Source organism: Cheilinus undulatus, linkage group 20 (assembly GCF_018320785.1).
Source record: "Cheilinus undulatus linkage group 20, ASM1832078v1, whole genome shotgun sequence".
Lineage (NCBI taxonomy): Eukaryota > Metazoa > Chordata > Actinopteri > Labriformes > Labridae > Cheilinus > Cheilinus undulatus.
The window spans coordinates 491,859-508,407 of record NC_054884.1 but is presented as its reverse complement, the minus strand read 5'-3'; the positions used below and the strand labels follow the sequence as shown (position 1 = coordinate 508,407).

At 40.3% G+C, this 16,549-nt stretch overlaps 1 protein-coding gene across 2 annotated transcripts in view; it reads right to left on the bottom strand.

Moving 5' to 3' along the window:
• Positions 1-16,549, bottom strand: part of foxk2a (forkhead box K2a) — a 38,264-nt gene that overhangs the window by 4,726 nt on the left and 16,989 nt on the right. For both annotated transcript variants that reach the window (XM_041815965.1, XM_041815966.1), the window contains exons 2-8: positions 10,266-10,460; positions 9,905-10,046; positions 9,497-9,643; positions 4,418-4,611; positions 3,924-4,117; positions 1,635-1,892; positions 1,219-1,416 (exon numbers count right to left, since the gene is read on the bottom strand). In XM_041815965.1, the coding sequence (XP_041671899.1) occupies positions 1,219-1,416; positions 1,635-1,892; positions 3,924-4,117; positions 4,418-4,611; positions 9,497-9,643; positions 9,905-10,046; positions 10,266-10,460 (1,328 nt within the window). The remainder of the gene's footprint in view (positions 1-1,218; positions 1,417-1,634; positions 1,893-3,923; positions 4,118-4,417; positions 4,612-9,496; positions 9,644-9,904; positions 10,047-10,265; positions 10,461-16,549) is intronic.

Below are 16,549 nucleotides of genomic sequence, written 5' to 3'. Positions count from 1 at the left end.
CTGATGGAGTAACCTCTAAAGAATAACAACACCTGATTGGATTAGCTCTTCTGTCTGTGAAACAAACAATACTCATAAACTGGAAGGTGAAGGAACCAAATTGTTTTGATACAGACAGTTGGCTTAATGATTATTTAGGGCAAGCAGCATCAGTTCTTGAAAATTTGGGCCGGGAACAAGGAGTTAATTTGAGCATTATTTTGTCAGTTGTGACAGAAGGGCCTTGGCAAGTACTTAGATATCTGACTGAGGAATGAGGTTCATTCTGTGTTTGGCCCCTTCCATGCTGATGTTTTTGGCCCAGTGTTTACAGGTATGCATACACTCTATGTTTATAAGATGAAATGAATGCATGTGGACCATTTTTGTTCATGTTAGTTTTGGTTCCTTTGTTCTTTTGCACTGAAAATGGGTACCTAACAAATAAAGGTGGCTGGTAAAAAAACATGTTAGGCATGGAAAATTGTCTACTCTCTCACTGTAACGAGGATGTGATTAGGTACCAAAATATGGCACGGTTTAATTTTATGTGAATCAATACTTAGAAGTACCAGCAGAATTTAGTCTGTACCTACACCTACCCATCCCAAACTACAACACTGGTATAGGTGCTTTAAAGGTAATGACAGAACTGCACATGATGGTGGGCTTTCGTTATTGTTAGCTTTTTAGCCGTTATTTAGAAAGGACATCTGTGGAGAGACAGGAAATGTCAAGAGAGAAAATGGGGGAAGACATATGGCGAACAGCGCCGTCACTGGGAAACAATCCAGTGAACCAGTGCATTGAGGACTCTGTTATGGGGGCCTGCTCTACATGCTAAACTAGCCTCAGTGTTTGGTTTGGTCAAACAACAAACCAGTCAACCCCTCAGACCTGTGCACCCATGCATGGCATAGCACCATGGTCTTCTCTAAGGTCAAACTGGTCAACGTGCTCTACTGGTTGGAATGGGATCCAGATCAACAGAAGATTTAAACCATTAAATTCTTCTTTCAGTGATGAGAAATGATCTGAAGTTTAGTGTAGACAACACCCGTACAGCTTCAGGCACATTTAAAACCATTAATATTCATGTAGATATGTAGATATGGTTGTTTTAGGCACTAGAATAAGCTGAAGTCACAGTGGGTTGAGCTTGGTAATAAATGTTATCCTCAGCTGTCAGCCAAACAGCCATGCTGGTTTAGTGAGGGTCTGCACGTTCCCGAGTCTTACCTGTGCTCGCAGCAGTGCTGATGGGGACCAGGTGAGTCCCGTTCTGTGTGATGGCCTTTATGGGGAGCTGGTGCTGACCAAGTGGGGCTTGTTGGACGATGGTCACCGTGGTCAGAGGAGCGGCCTGTGAGCTCTGGATGATCCGGCTGACTCCACCTATAGAGGAGGCTGTGATGGAGGGGACGGGCTCTACTTTGACTGAAAACACAGGAAACTTAACTGAAAAACAGCCCCAAAATGCTGACAGAAGGACAGTGAGGACAATGAGGACTCTGCCCACATTTGTTTGGGTTTTTTCACATTGGTTGAAAACATTAGTCTGTCTTTTTAAGAAGAGCTGAAAAACAACAGCAACAGAAAAACCTTCTATTTCTATTTAAAACTAAAATGTTTGATTTATCTTTAGAGTTTCTTACCTTTGACCTCTTGGTGGTCTCCACCGCCGTTCTCCTGAGGTTCTGGGCTCACTGTAGCAGCAGGCTGTCCAGCAACAGTTGCCATGGTGACAGCCGGGATCTGGTGGACCACATGAACAGTCTGCATGACGGGGCTGGAGCTAACAGACGTTGTCACGATGGCCGGTGTGGCCATGGTGTAGGTCACAGGCTTCATGGTCGTTTGAGGCATGGGGCGCTGCACGGCGATCAGCACTGGCTGGTTGTTTAGGGGGGAGCCTGTGGGAGTGGGTGGGGCTTAGAGTTAATGACGAAATCATCAGAGTACCATCATTTTATAAATGAATAATTACACCCATATATACTCAATTCTGATTGGCTCTGGTCATTTCATTGGTGTCCAGTAACTTCTGATAGTGAAGGTCTGCATGTTCCCGGATCTTACCTGTTCTGCAGCATATATATATAAAATTTACTTGGGTTATCTTTGTGGGGTATTAAAATTGGTTTGATGATCTGAAACATTTAAGTGTGATAATAAATATAAAAACATCAGGAATCAGAGAGGGGGCAAATACTTTTTCACAGCACTGTTTAATATTATTATTAATATAAAATTATGTTTTTTTGTCTAATTTGATTCCAACAATTAACCAAGATTTAGCGTAGAAGAATTTCCCCCTCTGCTTTATTTGAGCTGACCTCTCATCCTAATCCAGTCCTGTCCATATTTCTGACCAGTTTTACGAATGTGAAAGATTGTTGCTTTCTAAAACATCCTCATCCTCTCATCCTTTCTGCGTAACGCCTCATACACAGACAAGAGTTATAGGGTCAACCTATTTTTAATCCCTTTTTTATCATTATTGATGCTAAACTACTATCATATGAATTTATCTGCAAGTATCTGATTCTATGCCAACTTCTTGGTGACTGCAGTTTGATCACCTTCCTTTGGGTAGGACATCATCTATGAACTCGGTAGCATTTTTACCTATTAAACAGTAAAAAAATTTCCTATAACTGAACATTTAATCCTCATCTGGAAACAGGCTGTCCGATAACATGAGGTTTGCATGTGAGGTTGAGGAGGAGCGCTCAGAAATCATGCTAGTTTTCCATAATGAAAGCCATATTTCTAACATTTCCACCAATTACAATTGCGCTTTGAATGCGTTTCCATTGACGGGAACTTTGGGCATGAGCCTTGCAGTTTAGCTGGACGGTCAAACCTGTTGGTAAGGTTCTGATCACATCTACAGTGGTTGCCTTGGCAACAGATGATAGTTCAGAGTAAAAGTCTATATATATGGCAAAAGCCACGTATAAGGGTGTAAGTATGATGTAAAGAAAAGTTTCATCTCCTCTTCTGTCCACATGCCATGTGGTCTCAGAGTGAACTGGTCACGTGACACCATATGTTACGTCCTGTGACATGAGGAAAACAGTTTCAATTGCACTTTAGTGTTATATTTCTAAATCAAAACATCTGAAAAACCTCCTCATGAGAGTGAAGAAACATTTTAGCCATATTTGAGTTTTTTTTTTTTAAATTCAGGTGTTTCCATTACCGGTGTTTTTTCAGATTTTGCGCATTTCTACAGGTAATGGAAACACAGCTAGAGACTGTAGGATGGCTAAAGGCCATCAGCTCCTCAGGCTCTAGATTAGGCGCTCTGGTAAGAGAAGAATCTCTCACTCTCTCTCCTCATTGGAGGATCCCAGCTTAGGTGAAGCAATCCCAATGTCAGATCAGATATTGTATAAATGGAGTACTATTTTACAGCCTTAAATAACAATACTTAATGTATATCCCGAATATATAATGTATATCCTGAATATATAATGTATATCATGAATTTATAATGTATATCATGAATTTATCGTGTTAAATTCCTCATCTGGGATGCTCTTCCTGATGGCGTGGGTGTGTGCCGTATCCGTGCTCGGGCCTGGATGAGGAGTGCGAGTGCAGACCAAGCATGGTGCGAGTATGGATTGCCTAGTGTGAGTTCGCCCTTAGACTCTTATGAAAAGATCTTTGTTCTCATTTTTGTTAAAGCAAAAACTAATTTGGGTTTCATGATCAGTTTGTAAAAACCAAATTGAACTGTACTGATTGAATCATCAGTGAATCAAACTGAGCCTGTGAATGGAGATTAGAATCGCCCTGAGAGCAGAGACTCACACTCCTTGTTTCCACAGTGTTGTTAGATTTTTGCTAAAAACATAAAGTTTAAATTCTGGTCTCCACTGCACACCATGAAATAAAGATGTATAGACAGGAAGTGAGGCAGTAGCGTGCGTTACCGGGGGAGTTCTGTGCGAAGCGGGCCTCCTGGATGACGGCCAGTTTGGGCTGGACCGTGGTGGGAGCTGGGGGAGGGGTTTGTTCAGGCTCCATGGGGACAGGGGAGCCCTCCCTGGACAAGCTGTCTGGGGTCTGGACTCCGCTTGAGTGGGCAGACAGCGCCCCTGTGTGGTTGGGAGAAGCTGGAGCACTCCTGTATGAAGAAATGAGGTTCATTATGGATTTTTATAATAAAACTATAAACTTGGACCTCTTTACACCTCCTGTGTTTTTTCCAGTGAGCTAGGACAATATGGAAATGAGTAGGACAAGAGTATTTATATAAACAGATCAAACTGCCTATAATGTAAGTAATATCATTAAAGGTTCAGTACAACAACGATTCAAATCTGTCCTCTTTAAAGAATTTCATTTCTAGTTTGGATCCATTTCAATACCAACATTTTTAGAAGTTTTCCTAACACCTGTGTTGAGCTATGGCTGTGGTTTTTACCTGGAGGAGAGCGGCCCCACAGGAGTCCTGAAACACGGCACTCCTCGTGGTCGGCGTTTCCTGAAGGCCTGTTCGATCAGTTTCCCCTCAGACGCCGGGTCGATCCTCCAGAATGATCCTTTCCCAGGCTCCTCCTGAGAGCGGGCCACTTTGATGAAGTACCGGTTGAGGGACAGATTGTGGCGGATCGAGTTCTGAAATACAAAAATGTGACTGTTTATTAAAAATCTACAACCCTGTTTCCAAAAAAAGTTGGGGTGCAGTGTAAAATATAAATAAAAACAGAATGCCTTGATAAACTCACAATAGAACAGAAACAACATATCAGATGTTAAACTGAGACATTTTAATATTTCATGAAAATATGAGCTCATTTGAAGTTTGATGGCAGCAACACATCTCAAAAAACTTTACCACTGCGTAGCATGCCCTCTTCTTCTAACATTCTGGGAAGAGAGAGGAATGTTGTCCCGTTCTTGACTAGCGTTATTTTATCATGATTCTTCTCTACTAAGAGTACCTTGTAGGTTACTGACCAGAACAAAACCTGCAGACTCCCACAGCTGCTCAGATACACTGTGGTAGGTGAAGAGCTGCAGTACAAAATAGTGAGAGGCTTTCTGGGAGAAAAGAAAATGCTTCAAAAACTTTTAATACAGCGTACAATTGAGCCAGCCATGTTTTGGCCCATTTTCACTGTAAACTGGCTAAATTAAGCAGGAGCAGCTACACCTGTAGGGCCTAGTGCATCCTGTTTAAAGGGCCAATTCTCAGTGAAATCTCTGCAGGCTTTTGGCACCACTTTCACCAACCCAACTTCAAAAATAACAAAACATCCCTTCAATGGTTTTATTTCTCTTCAGCAACAATCTTTTTGAAATATTCAAATATTTCAGGTTGGAACCAGCAGGTAAGCGGGGTTTGGAGATTTTCTACCAGAATATCTACCGTATTTTCCATATTTTCGCATCAGTCAAAAAATGCGTCATGAAGAGGAAAAAAACATATATAAGTCGCACCTGACTGTAAGTCGCAGGACCAGCCAAACCATGAAAAAAAGTGCAACTTATAGTCCGGAAAATACCGTAATCATCAACATTTTTTTATTTCCCTGCATTCTGATCTATTTTGTTCAACTAACCCAGAAACAGTTACCCAGGAGAGCATGGCTAAAGCCACGTCTCTATCAGGTAGGGCTGAATGATTTGGGAAAGCAATCTAATTGTGATTTTTTCCCCCAATATTGCGATTGCGATTTGATATGCGATTATGTCTCAAGTTCCTCATTTTATGTGTTTTCTACTAAACAACAGCAATAAATAAGTTTATATTATAACCAACACAATATTAGATTAAACAATTTCGAAGAAAAAGTTCTATATATGATGATTTTGACTCTTATTGCAAATTGGATATGAATTGTTGTCTGAAAGGGAGTAATTTTTGATGTCATTTATAAGGAAAAAGTCCAAAAATGAAGAAAGTTGGCTTTTTTGTAGACTATTCTTAAAATGGCACTTGAATAATTGCTTGGTATGTAATGCATAATGTCTCTGCAGCAAAAATAAAATTGAAACTGCTATTTTGACACAAATTTTAGGTTAAGAAATTACTGCACTTTCTGCAATTTGAAAATTGCAGCATGCCATATTGCGATTTAATCTAATTTTCGATTAATTGCCCAGCCCTACTATCAGGTGTCCTGTTTGACTGGGAATGGCTTGGTATGGTTTGGTACGCTAAACCCCTAAATAGGTTTGCATTTCCACAGTAGGGAATAAGCAGTAAACACCTTTATTTCAGCTGAGAGGGGCTGTTTTTGTAAATAACTACATCTTACTCATGTTAACCATGGTCAGTAAAGATAATCAGCTGATGAATACAGAAATGTTTAGGGTCTTAACGGTACATTAGTATGAGAATATATCTGGTCTATTACAGTTTATACGTGGGCTGAACAATCTGGGAAAATAATCTAATTACGAGTTTTTCTCCAATATTGTGATTTTGATTTAATATGCTATTATTTTTTAGGTTCCTCATCTCATTTATTCTTCAACAAACATAAGCATAAACCATTCTTTATTATAACCAACACAATATTAGAAAAAAAATCTAATTGGGATTTTGGCTCATAAAGCAAATTTGATATCGATTGCTATATTCAAAGGGATTATAATTATTTATTTATTATATTCAAATTTTGATGAAGAAAATCATATACACAAACAGGAAAAGTAGGATTTTAGTAAACTATTCTGAAAAAATAATGTGTGGAGCATGAAATCTCTGCTGGTAATTTGACACAGTAAGGTAAAAAATATTGCACTGTCTTATCTGGGATTTGAAAATTTCAGCTGGCCATACTGCAATTTAATCTTATTTGTGATTAACTGTCCAGCCCTATTTTATTCCACATAATATGAAAGTTTAGAGCTGTACTGTGAGAATTCAACACATTAAAAATCAACTAAAGGTGTTAAAATCAGACTAGATTATGTCAGAAATCCTGGGTGTGCTGATCTCATTTTAAAACCGGCTGCAGGCTGAAGTTTCACAAACACGTTCAACAACCACAGAGCGATGTTTTCACAGGTTACCTAAAGTAAGAAGATGAATAACTATCTACAGTACAGAGAATCAGCTGATCTAAGGTTTCGTATTTACAAAACTTCAGCATTAATTTAGTTTCACATCCATCGTGGATAGACCAGGCTGACGTTAGCCTTCAGGCTCTGCTTTGTGTTCTTAAAATCAGGTCCAGACAAATGTCAGGAAACTTGATTTGTGGACAGATACCAATATCCACAGACTAGGAAACAGTGTGGATCTCTGTTAGGGCTGGGCAATTAATCAAAAATTAGATTTAATCGCAATATGGCCGGCTGCAATTTTCAATCCGCAAAAGGTGGAATATTTCTTTGACCTGAAATTTGTGTCAAAATAGCAGTTTTATTTTTATTTTTTTGCAGTAGATGTTATGCATGCATATGATGCAACCGGTGAGATGCCATTTTTTTAGAATATTCTACAATAAATCCTCGATTCTTCATTTTTGTACTTTTTTCTTATGAAATGTAAGAATGACAAAAACCCTTCGATGCAAAAATTCATGTCCAATTTGCAATACAAGTCAAAATCATCAGAATTAAACACTTAAAGAATTGTTCAGCCCTTGTTTAGGTATAAAAGAAAGTTAAGGAATAATTGCATATCAAATTGCAATATTGTCCCGCACAGAACTGAACCGGACTGCCAGATGGGCCTAGTGCACTGATCATCAACTGGCGGCCCGGGGGCCATATCAGGCCCCACAAAGCTTCCTGTCTAGCCCCCAGAAGATCATTAAATTCAGAAAAGGAGGAAAATCAGATGCTGTGTTTTTTAAGAGTATATTTTGGCTTAAAATTTCTGCAGCTGTTAAATCTGCAGCTGTTAAATCCACCCCATTTTAGCTGTTTTTACAGATATTCACTTGTCAAGCATTATTAGTACATATTTATTAAAAAAATGTATTAAGACTGGGAGAAATGTTGCAAAATGGCCAGATAAAGTGGTGAAAAGGGGTTTTACAGTGGCAAAAATGGGTGATAAGTGTTAGAATGGGTTGTGGAGTGGCACAAAGGGACAAAAACTTGCAGGAAAAGTGATGAACAGATGTTAAAATATGGCAAAAAAAATGGTAAAAAGGAAAAAAAGGCAGGAAGTATCAATATTGGGTTAAAAGTGGCAAAAATGGTCAAAAAAGTAATGAAAAGTGGTAATAATGGTTAGAAGTAATGAAAAGTGGCAAAAATTGATAAAGGAGTGGCACAAAAGGCAAAAAAGTATCAAAAATGGGTTAAAAGTGGCAAAATGGTACAAAAATAGCCAATTGGCAAAGAAGTGAAAAGGCAGGAAAGTGGGTTACAGAGAGATAAAATAGCAAATTCTGGTAAAAATGTTGCAGAAAGGGAAGAATGTATGGCATGTATCACATGGCATGTATCAGAAATGGACAAGAAGCCGAATACAGGGATCTGATAAGTGCCTTCAGTGACTGGAGTCACAAAAACTGCCTCCTACTCAACACCTCAGAGATAAAGGAAATGATCATAGATTTCCACAGATCCAAACCCCCTCTTCGGCCAGTGAACACTTGTGGCGTGGACATCGAGGTGGTGACATCATATAAATATTTAGGTGTACACCTGGATAATATGTTGGACTGGTCTAAAAACATAGACTTCATCTACAAAAAGGGGCAGAGCCGCCTCTTTTGCCTCAGAAGACTCCGATCAATTGACATCTGCAGTAAGATGCTCCAGATGTTTTATCAGTCTGTGGTGGCAAGTGTTCTGTTTTATGCTGCAGGATGCAGCACAAGGATGCAAGGCGTCTGAACAAACTGGTTAAAAAAGCTGGCTCTGTGGTCGGAATCAAATTGAATTCATTGGAGGATGAGGTGGAGAGGCGCACACTGAGCAAGGTGGAGGCCGTTCTGAGAAACATGGATCATCCACTTCATATCTCCCTCAATGAGCAATGAAACAACGGTGGTGGACGGCTCCTATCCCTGCGCTGCAGGACAGAAAGATTTAGAAAATCTTTCATACCATCAGCAATTAGACTGTATAATTCTAAAGTAAACAGATGAGACTCCAGACAAATGAATTTCCCTTCAGGGATAAATTAAGTTCTTGTATTGTATTGTATTGTAGTGAATGAAGCAGTGAAGTAGTCGAAAGTTTGAAACATGAGTTCATATTGGTGCTAAATCACAACGGGGGAGGGACCATTCTCTGGGATTTTCAGGGATTTTCAGAGGCCCAGCCAACTCCACCGCAAAAAAGATTATAGGGATAGATCTCCCTGGTAATGCCTAAAAATGTCCTACGTTTTGAAAGAAAATATAAATACTAACAAAATAATATGTTAATCAGAACAAAATACTGATTTAATTTTTCTTTATTTGGAAGTCCGGCCCCCAGAGACTCTGTCAAGACTAAACCTGGCCCTTGTGCAGATGTACTTGATGACCCTGTAGTGTATAGATACAGACACGGTACTGGTGTCAGGTAGTAACAGTTAGGCTCTGACCTGCCAGCCTTTATCAGCTGTTCTGTAGTATGGGTAGTTCTTGGTGATGTGGGTGTAGATCCCGTTCAGAGTCAGCTGTTTGTCCGGGGCCATGGTGATCGCTTGGACTATTAGCTGTGCGTAGGAATACGGAGGTTTTGAGTCATCCTGTGGGGGTAAAACAAAGATTAACTCATGAGCTCTGTCATGAATACAGAGCTAAATTCAGTTTTCTCTCTCTGGTTTGATGAATAAACAAACACAGGGTTCAAAAACGTCTCTGTTGTTGTGAGTGTTGGGTAATTTTTAGACTTCAGTAACCAGGGACGTTCACAGAGCGCTGACAGCGACAGGACTGAGCTGATCTTTAAATGAGGACAGTTTTTATTCTTCATCACTTCAGCCCCCATGTTTCTGCCTCAGTCTCACCTTTGGACTGTCTTCACCTGAGGCATCTTTGTCGTTTTCTGACTGGGAGTTGTCTCCAATCAGGTCGGAGGCCAGGACACGACCCGTCCTGTAGCTGGAAAGTCCCGCCCCCCTGGGACTTGATGGACAGGAGTTTGCTGCACTATAAAATGTATTGAAAGAAAAAAAGGTTGTTTAAATCCACATGCAGTAAAGGCAGAGACGGGCTTTGAAATGTAACAGAATCATCACTACACATCTGACTGGAATATGGGAGTAAAAATCTGAAACGTGCATGCATTAGTCATTCAGACCCAGGTTAGATCAAACTAGGGTCATCCTTCAGATTCAGAGCTTAGAACAAAATCTGATGATCTCCTACCTGATGGTGCCGGTGGGTGAAGGCAGCGGGCTCATGAGGTGGGCAATGTTGTCGGGAATGTTGATGGTCAGTGGAGAGATTTGAGGTTGGACGGGCTTGACCGGTGATTCCGGCACGTTCCTTGGCTCCTTCTTGTCATTGGACAGTGCTGTGAACGTGATCTTTATGCTTGTGCTGGGGAACCGGAAACAACATCTGTGCACACAGAAAGAAACCAAGTTTCAATGATGTTTGCTGTATGTGTGATAGGGCTGGGAAATTTGGACCAAATATATCCAACTATTTTAAGCTGAAAAGCAATAAATACATTTATCAGTGATCCTCAACGTGTGGCTCTTTTGTGATGATTTGTGGTTCTTTAATGTCTTAATTTGAAATATTATTTCCCCAGAAAACCTCTATAAAGGGAAACTATGACCTCATAAATTATCCAGTACAAGTCACATTAATCACTTTGAATCCCCACATTAATGCAGTTGGCTTTAATTTTCAATCTTTTTTTTTGTCTGTACATGATCATTGCCCTTATTTGCATTTTTTTTGCCTTTTTTTTCCAAATTTTCTGCTACTTTTAATAAATTTTATCTGCTGTAAGCCCACTTTTGCCATCTCTTTTTGCACATTATTACTACTTCTATCCTATCTTGCCACCATCTTTTGCCTCTTTAATCCTGCTTTTTGCAATTTTTTTCTTTTTTTGCCACTTTTTTCCCATTTAAGCTGTGCTCCATTAAATGCCACTGTTTTCAGCATTCTTGCCACTCCTTGCTGCTTTTTTGCCATTTTTAGTCACTTTTACACTCATTTTTTTGCCATGTTTTTGCTGTTTTTGGCCATTTTTTGCCACCTGTAACTCATTTTTTGGTTACTTCTCACCCATTTTTGCCTCTTTCTGCCCTGTTCTTCTCCCTGTTTTTCCACTTTTCACCCACTTTTTTGCAATTTTATGCCTACTCTGCCCCCTTTTCCCACTTTTTTGCCACTGTTTAACCATTATTTGCCACCTTTAAACTAGTTTTTATTGTCATTTTAATCAGTTTTTGCCACTTTTCACCACTTACATTGGGGCTCTTGCCAAGGCATTTTTCAACAATTTGGCTCTTGGTGGAGCAGGGTTGAGTAATGCTGATCTAGATATTTTTTCCTGCAAAGAAATAACAAATGGGCATCAAGATACCAGAAAGATAGACTCTGAGATGATTCTAGGAAAAATGAAACCATAGTCACACCTTTTTCAAACCACAGCAACAAAAATAGAAGTCTCAGACACGCAATGATGACAGAGGTTTCTTTTTTAACTCTTTATTTAGGGAATGGGTGGGACATTTTATAGATAAAACATGTTATTGCAGACCAAAAGGGTTTCGCAGTAAGTGATACACACGTGTGTGCACATTTAACCAGTACTCATTTGTTTATGGGGTAACAATACTCATCAATTTCTTGATCACTAGAAAAGTGACTGATATTTGAATTTTTTTTTTAAATGATCAAAAATCACAGACAAACATTTCCACATAGATTCCAAATCATTATGCAAATGATATTTTTCTCTGATTTTCCTAAGTAGTTGATGCAAATGACAGTCAGTATAATTTTCAAGTCATTAACAGAGCATAATTCACATCTTATAGAACAAACCTCCCCATGATAACTTTAAAAACTCAAAATGCACTGTTGCACATTATTCTGCACAACAGAGTTTCAGAACTGACTAGAGAATGCAATTTCTGAAGAAACTGCGCTGTGAATGCTGATTTGCTGAACGGCTGCGCCGAACTGCTAATGCTGAGCTGACAAACACCCTGAAAGAAGCTAAATAATTTCTTGAACGGCTGCGCCAAACTGCTAATGCTGGTTTGAATGATCCCTGAAAGAAGTTAAATGAATTCTTGAATGGCTGACACTAATGGTGGGTTTAAAAAATCTGAGAAAGAACCTAAAGGTTATCTTGAATGGCTGGCACTGAACAGTTAAAGTGAGTATGAATAATCGTAGAATGAAGCTCAGTATAATCTTGAATGGCTGATGCCAAACTGCTAAGAATGGGTATGAAACATCTCAGAAAGAAGCTAAATGTAATTTTGAATGGCTAATGCCAAATTGCTAATAGTGGGAATGGAGTTTGTAAGGATGAGGCTTATTGTACTGTTCAAAAAACCTGCATCTGTAAAACACACACACAAACACATCCCTATGCGCTAACACACACAAATGCGCATCATCATCAGTGATCACAGAGAGCAGTTACATCTGTGAGAAATGAGGAGTTAGACTTGGATCTACAGTGGAAACAGTATGACAGGTCCATCCTCCTCACTTTTAGTGACTAGGCTCCACCCAGCCCTCTGTCTGCCTGGTTGCCATGGTAATTAATGCCTGCATGGTCACACCTCACTGGTCACATGAAGCACACATGCGCACTAATATCAGTTAGACCTGTTAGAACAGAGAGCAGCTTTGGGTGATTTTGCTTGTAAACACAGTCTCTTTCTCCTCTCCGTGTGCGAAAACCGTACATGCTATCATCAAATGGATTTTGGCGTGAGCATCTGCAGGCTTGGAACTAGCACTGATGTTGTTTTGGTGTTGATTGTGCAAGAAATGAGGTCAGGAGAGCAATCTAAAAACAGGCATCTTTTTGGCATCTTTGGCAAAACCGCCCATTTCTGTAACATTGCAGCAGATGGAGCAGATGTCCGTTTTCTTGGGACAGTTGGTCCTCTCACGCCAAAAGTGTGGATGATATGGCTTTGGTTCTTGGTTCCACAGTAGCAGGACAAGATTTCCTCCGTTTTTATATATTTTTTATGTGTGTGGTGTTAGATTTGTGGCGTCAGTGAGAATTTGTTTGGGATAGAAAATTCTTTAGGAAGTTAGAGTGTGCCACTCTAGCTTAATCAACTGCCAGAAGGTCCTTCCCATTGAAATGAATGGGGTGAGAAGTGAGAGGAGAGAAATTGGTGAAGTGACTTTGAAGGATCGCTGTGAAGAAACGATGAAAGATATGAAGGAGCTGAATCATTCTGAAATAGCTGAATGTCTTGTGAATATGTTAGAGGTTGAATGGAGTCAGTAAGTGAGAGTATGAATGAGTTATAGGGTTTTGAATGGAGGTCAGAAGATGTGTGAAATGTGTCAGTTGAAGCCTCTCTGAACATTCTACCCATTCATTTCTATGGTCCCAACTTTTTGGGAAATCGCTGAATATCTCTGAAAGTATGAGGAAGAAGTCTTAGAAAAGCCATAGCAGTCGTGTCCTAATTAGGCTGAAGTTTTTGAAGTTTGAATGGTTGAAATCGGTTGAAATTTGCGGGAGGAGTAGCGCGCCGAAAAAGTGAGCGGAAGAATAATAAAGGTTTTTCGCGCAGAATAACAATAGTAAAATGGTCATTTATTGAATTTGCAGCATTAGGAGGTCATATTTACTGAAATCAAAGCTATTTCAATCAAAAACATCTTAACAGGCCAAGTTCCATGTTAACATAGGAGCCCTTCTCTGATATCACCTTCACTATTCTTCATCCATTGAACTTGTGAGTTTTTGGAGAGTTTCTGCTTGAATTTCTTTGCAGGATGTCAGAATATCCTCCCAGAGCTGCTGTTCTGATGTGAACTGCCTCCCACCCTCATAGATCTTTAGCTTGAGGATGCTCCAAAGGTTCTCAGTAGGGTTAAAGGTCAGGGGAGGATGGGGGCCACACCATGAGTTTCTCTCCTTTTATGCCCACAGCAGCCAATGACACAGAGGGATTCTTTGCAGCATGAGATGGAGCATTGTCATGCATGAAGAAAATTTTGCTACAGACGGCACTGTTCTTCTTTTTGTACCATGGAAGAAAGTGGTCAGTCAGAAACTCTAGATCAGTGGTTCCCAACCTTTTCCAACTCAGGGCCCACTTTTAAGTCTCAAAAATTTTTGCAGCCCAACTCCGACCCCATAAATACGGAGGTTTAATGTGTTCTCAGAGCACTTTTTTATTGAAGATTGAACACCTGTAACATGTTGCAACATCTTCAGTGTAACAGTTTTCAAGGAGCTGTCCTCACACACACACATCAATCATTCCAGGAGCTGTCCATCAGTACCACACAGATATCAGAAATGACAAGCAAGGGGCTGTCTGTAACATGGTAATTAACAAATAATTCAAAAATAACGGTATCCTTCAACAATGGAAAAATGCATTCTCATATATGACAATTTGACATCTTATCAGATCCAAACAAAATCCAAATATCAAAAGAAGTCCAATAAATCAATAGGCTTACAAATAAACACAAAAACTTCAAGCAAAAGCAATAACATCAAAGAAACAAAATTAAAACAAAATTAAAACTCTTACTTATGGCTTTTTCCTTTTCAAATAAAAACTGCAGTGGATCATATTAAGATGTCATGGTGTTGGTGTTTGGCACACAATGTCGCAGAACACCACCAAAACCCAAATATCAAAACAAGCCAAAACATATTTATTTTCCATCAGATTTCCCTCCTACTCCCGACTCCCTGCATATAAAGAGAGCATTTGTCCGCGCTATATAGGCTGCCATCCCCGATGCATTCCCACAGCTTATTAACAAAAAATTACATAAGTTGCGTTTTATATTAAATCATGAGCCTACAAACAAACCAGTGTAGCCTACAGATAGTGCAAAATTCAGCATGTAATGTCTCGGCGGAAGAAAAATATTTGCATACAAGCAAAAGAAATAATTGCAACGAAACAAAATTCAAACTTTTATAAAGCTGCATTGGATCAGTCCAACAACTGGCCAACAATATGTTGACTCACCTATGAGACGGCTGGTGTTGCATGGCGGCAACCAGATGCTTGATGTCTGGCACAATGGATGAAAGTTTCAGTCGAAGATCTGGCTCAACATTCAGTTTGTTTCTGTACTGAGTTTTTAATGACACGAGTGCAGAAAATCCCGTCTTACAGAGGTAGGTCGTCGGGAAAGGCATCAGGAATTTCACAGCTCTGTTGGCCAGATCAGGATACTCAGAAGCAACATGAAGCCAAAAGTTTCTCAGGTGCTTCTGTGAGAACACCAGCTTCAGCGCGGTGTCACAAGAGAGATCCACGACACTATCTTGTTCTTTTGCGCTCAGGGCAGTGAGGGCCTCGTCACTGTGGCTGGTGAATGGGTTTTCTATCCAGTTATACTGCACATCTGGGATGGGGAAGTATGCATGCAGCTGGGTCCTCAAACCTTGCAGGTGCTCTCTGACAGCGCTGCTCACGGTGATGGGAAGCTGACTCTGTTCCTTTGTCAGAAAATCGGCCAGATTTTCAAACAAGTCATAGTTTGACTGGTCGACACACTTAGCCCACAGTGCCAGTTTTTTTATGGTCGCATCCACTTTATTCTGGACATTGAACGTGTTCACTGCTGTCCCTTGAAGAGCGAGGTTGAGTGCATTTAAGTGGCTGAAAATATCGGCCAGGTAACCCAACTTAGCCAACCACTCAAAATCACTAAAGCGCTGTGCGAGTTCAAACTTTGTGTCGAGAAAAAACACACGTACTTCATCACGTAACTCAAACAGGTGCGTCAGTACCTTTCCCCAGGACAGCCACCGCACTTCGGTGTGTAATAGCAGCTGGTGATGATCGCTGCCCATCTCTCCACATAACACCGCAAATAAACGTGTTTGCAGTGGACGGCTCTTGATGAAGTGAAGTTGCTTCACGGTGTATGCTGCAGTGGACAGATGCTGCCTGCGGAGCCACCTCTTTCACACGCCGGACAACTCTGCTGTGCTGCCCCAGCATCGCACGGGCTCCGTCAGTGCTCACTCCCACACATTTGGACCATTCATTCCCATTGGAAACAATGAAAGTGTTCAAAGTGTCAAAAATGGCCTCAGCAGTTGAACGGGTGGGCAGAGGTTTGCAAAATAAAAACTCCTTTTATCTTGCCACTTTTTTCGTACCGCACATAGGCAAGCAGGTTTGACAGACTTGTGATGTCAGTCGATTCATCCAGTTGGAGTGCGTAAAAACGGCTGTCTTTTACGCTTTGGATCAGCTGTTCTGACCCCTTATCTGCTAGGGGTGGGACAAAAAAATCGATACACTGAAATATTGCGATACTTCTTGGCATGATACTGTATCGATATTTTAAAATGCAGTATCGATATTTTATTAGCTAATTATTCACTTCGTTGGTGCGGTAGTTTGTGGTGTAATTTCACCCCCTGACAGCTAGTTGGCGGCAGGCATCGCCAGCTGGCAGTTGACTCTTGTCTCTTTTCTCAAGACAACAAGACAGTCTGA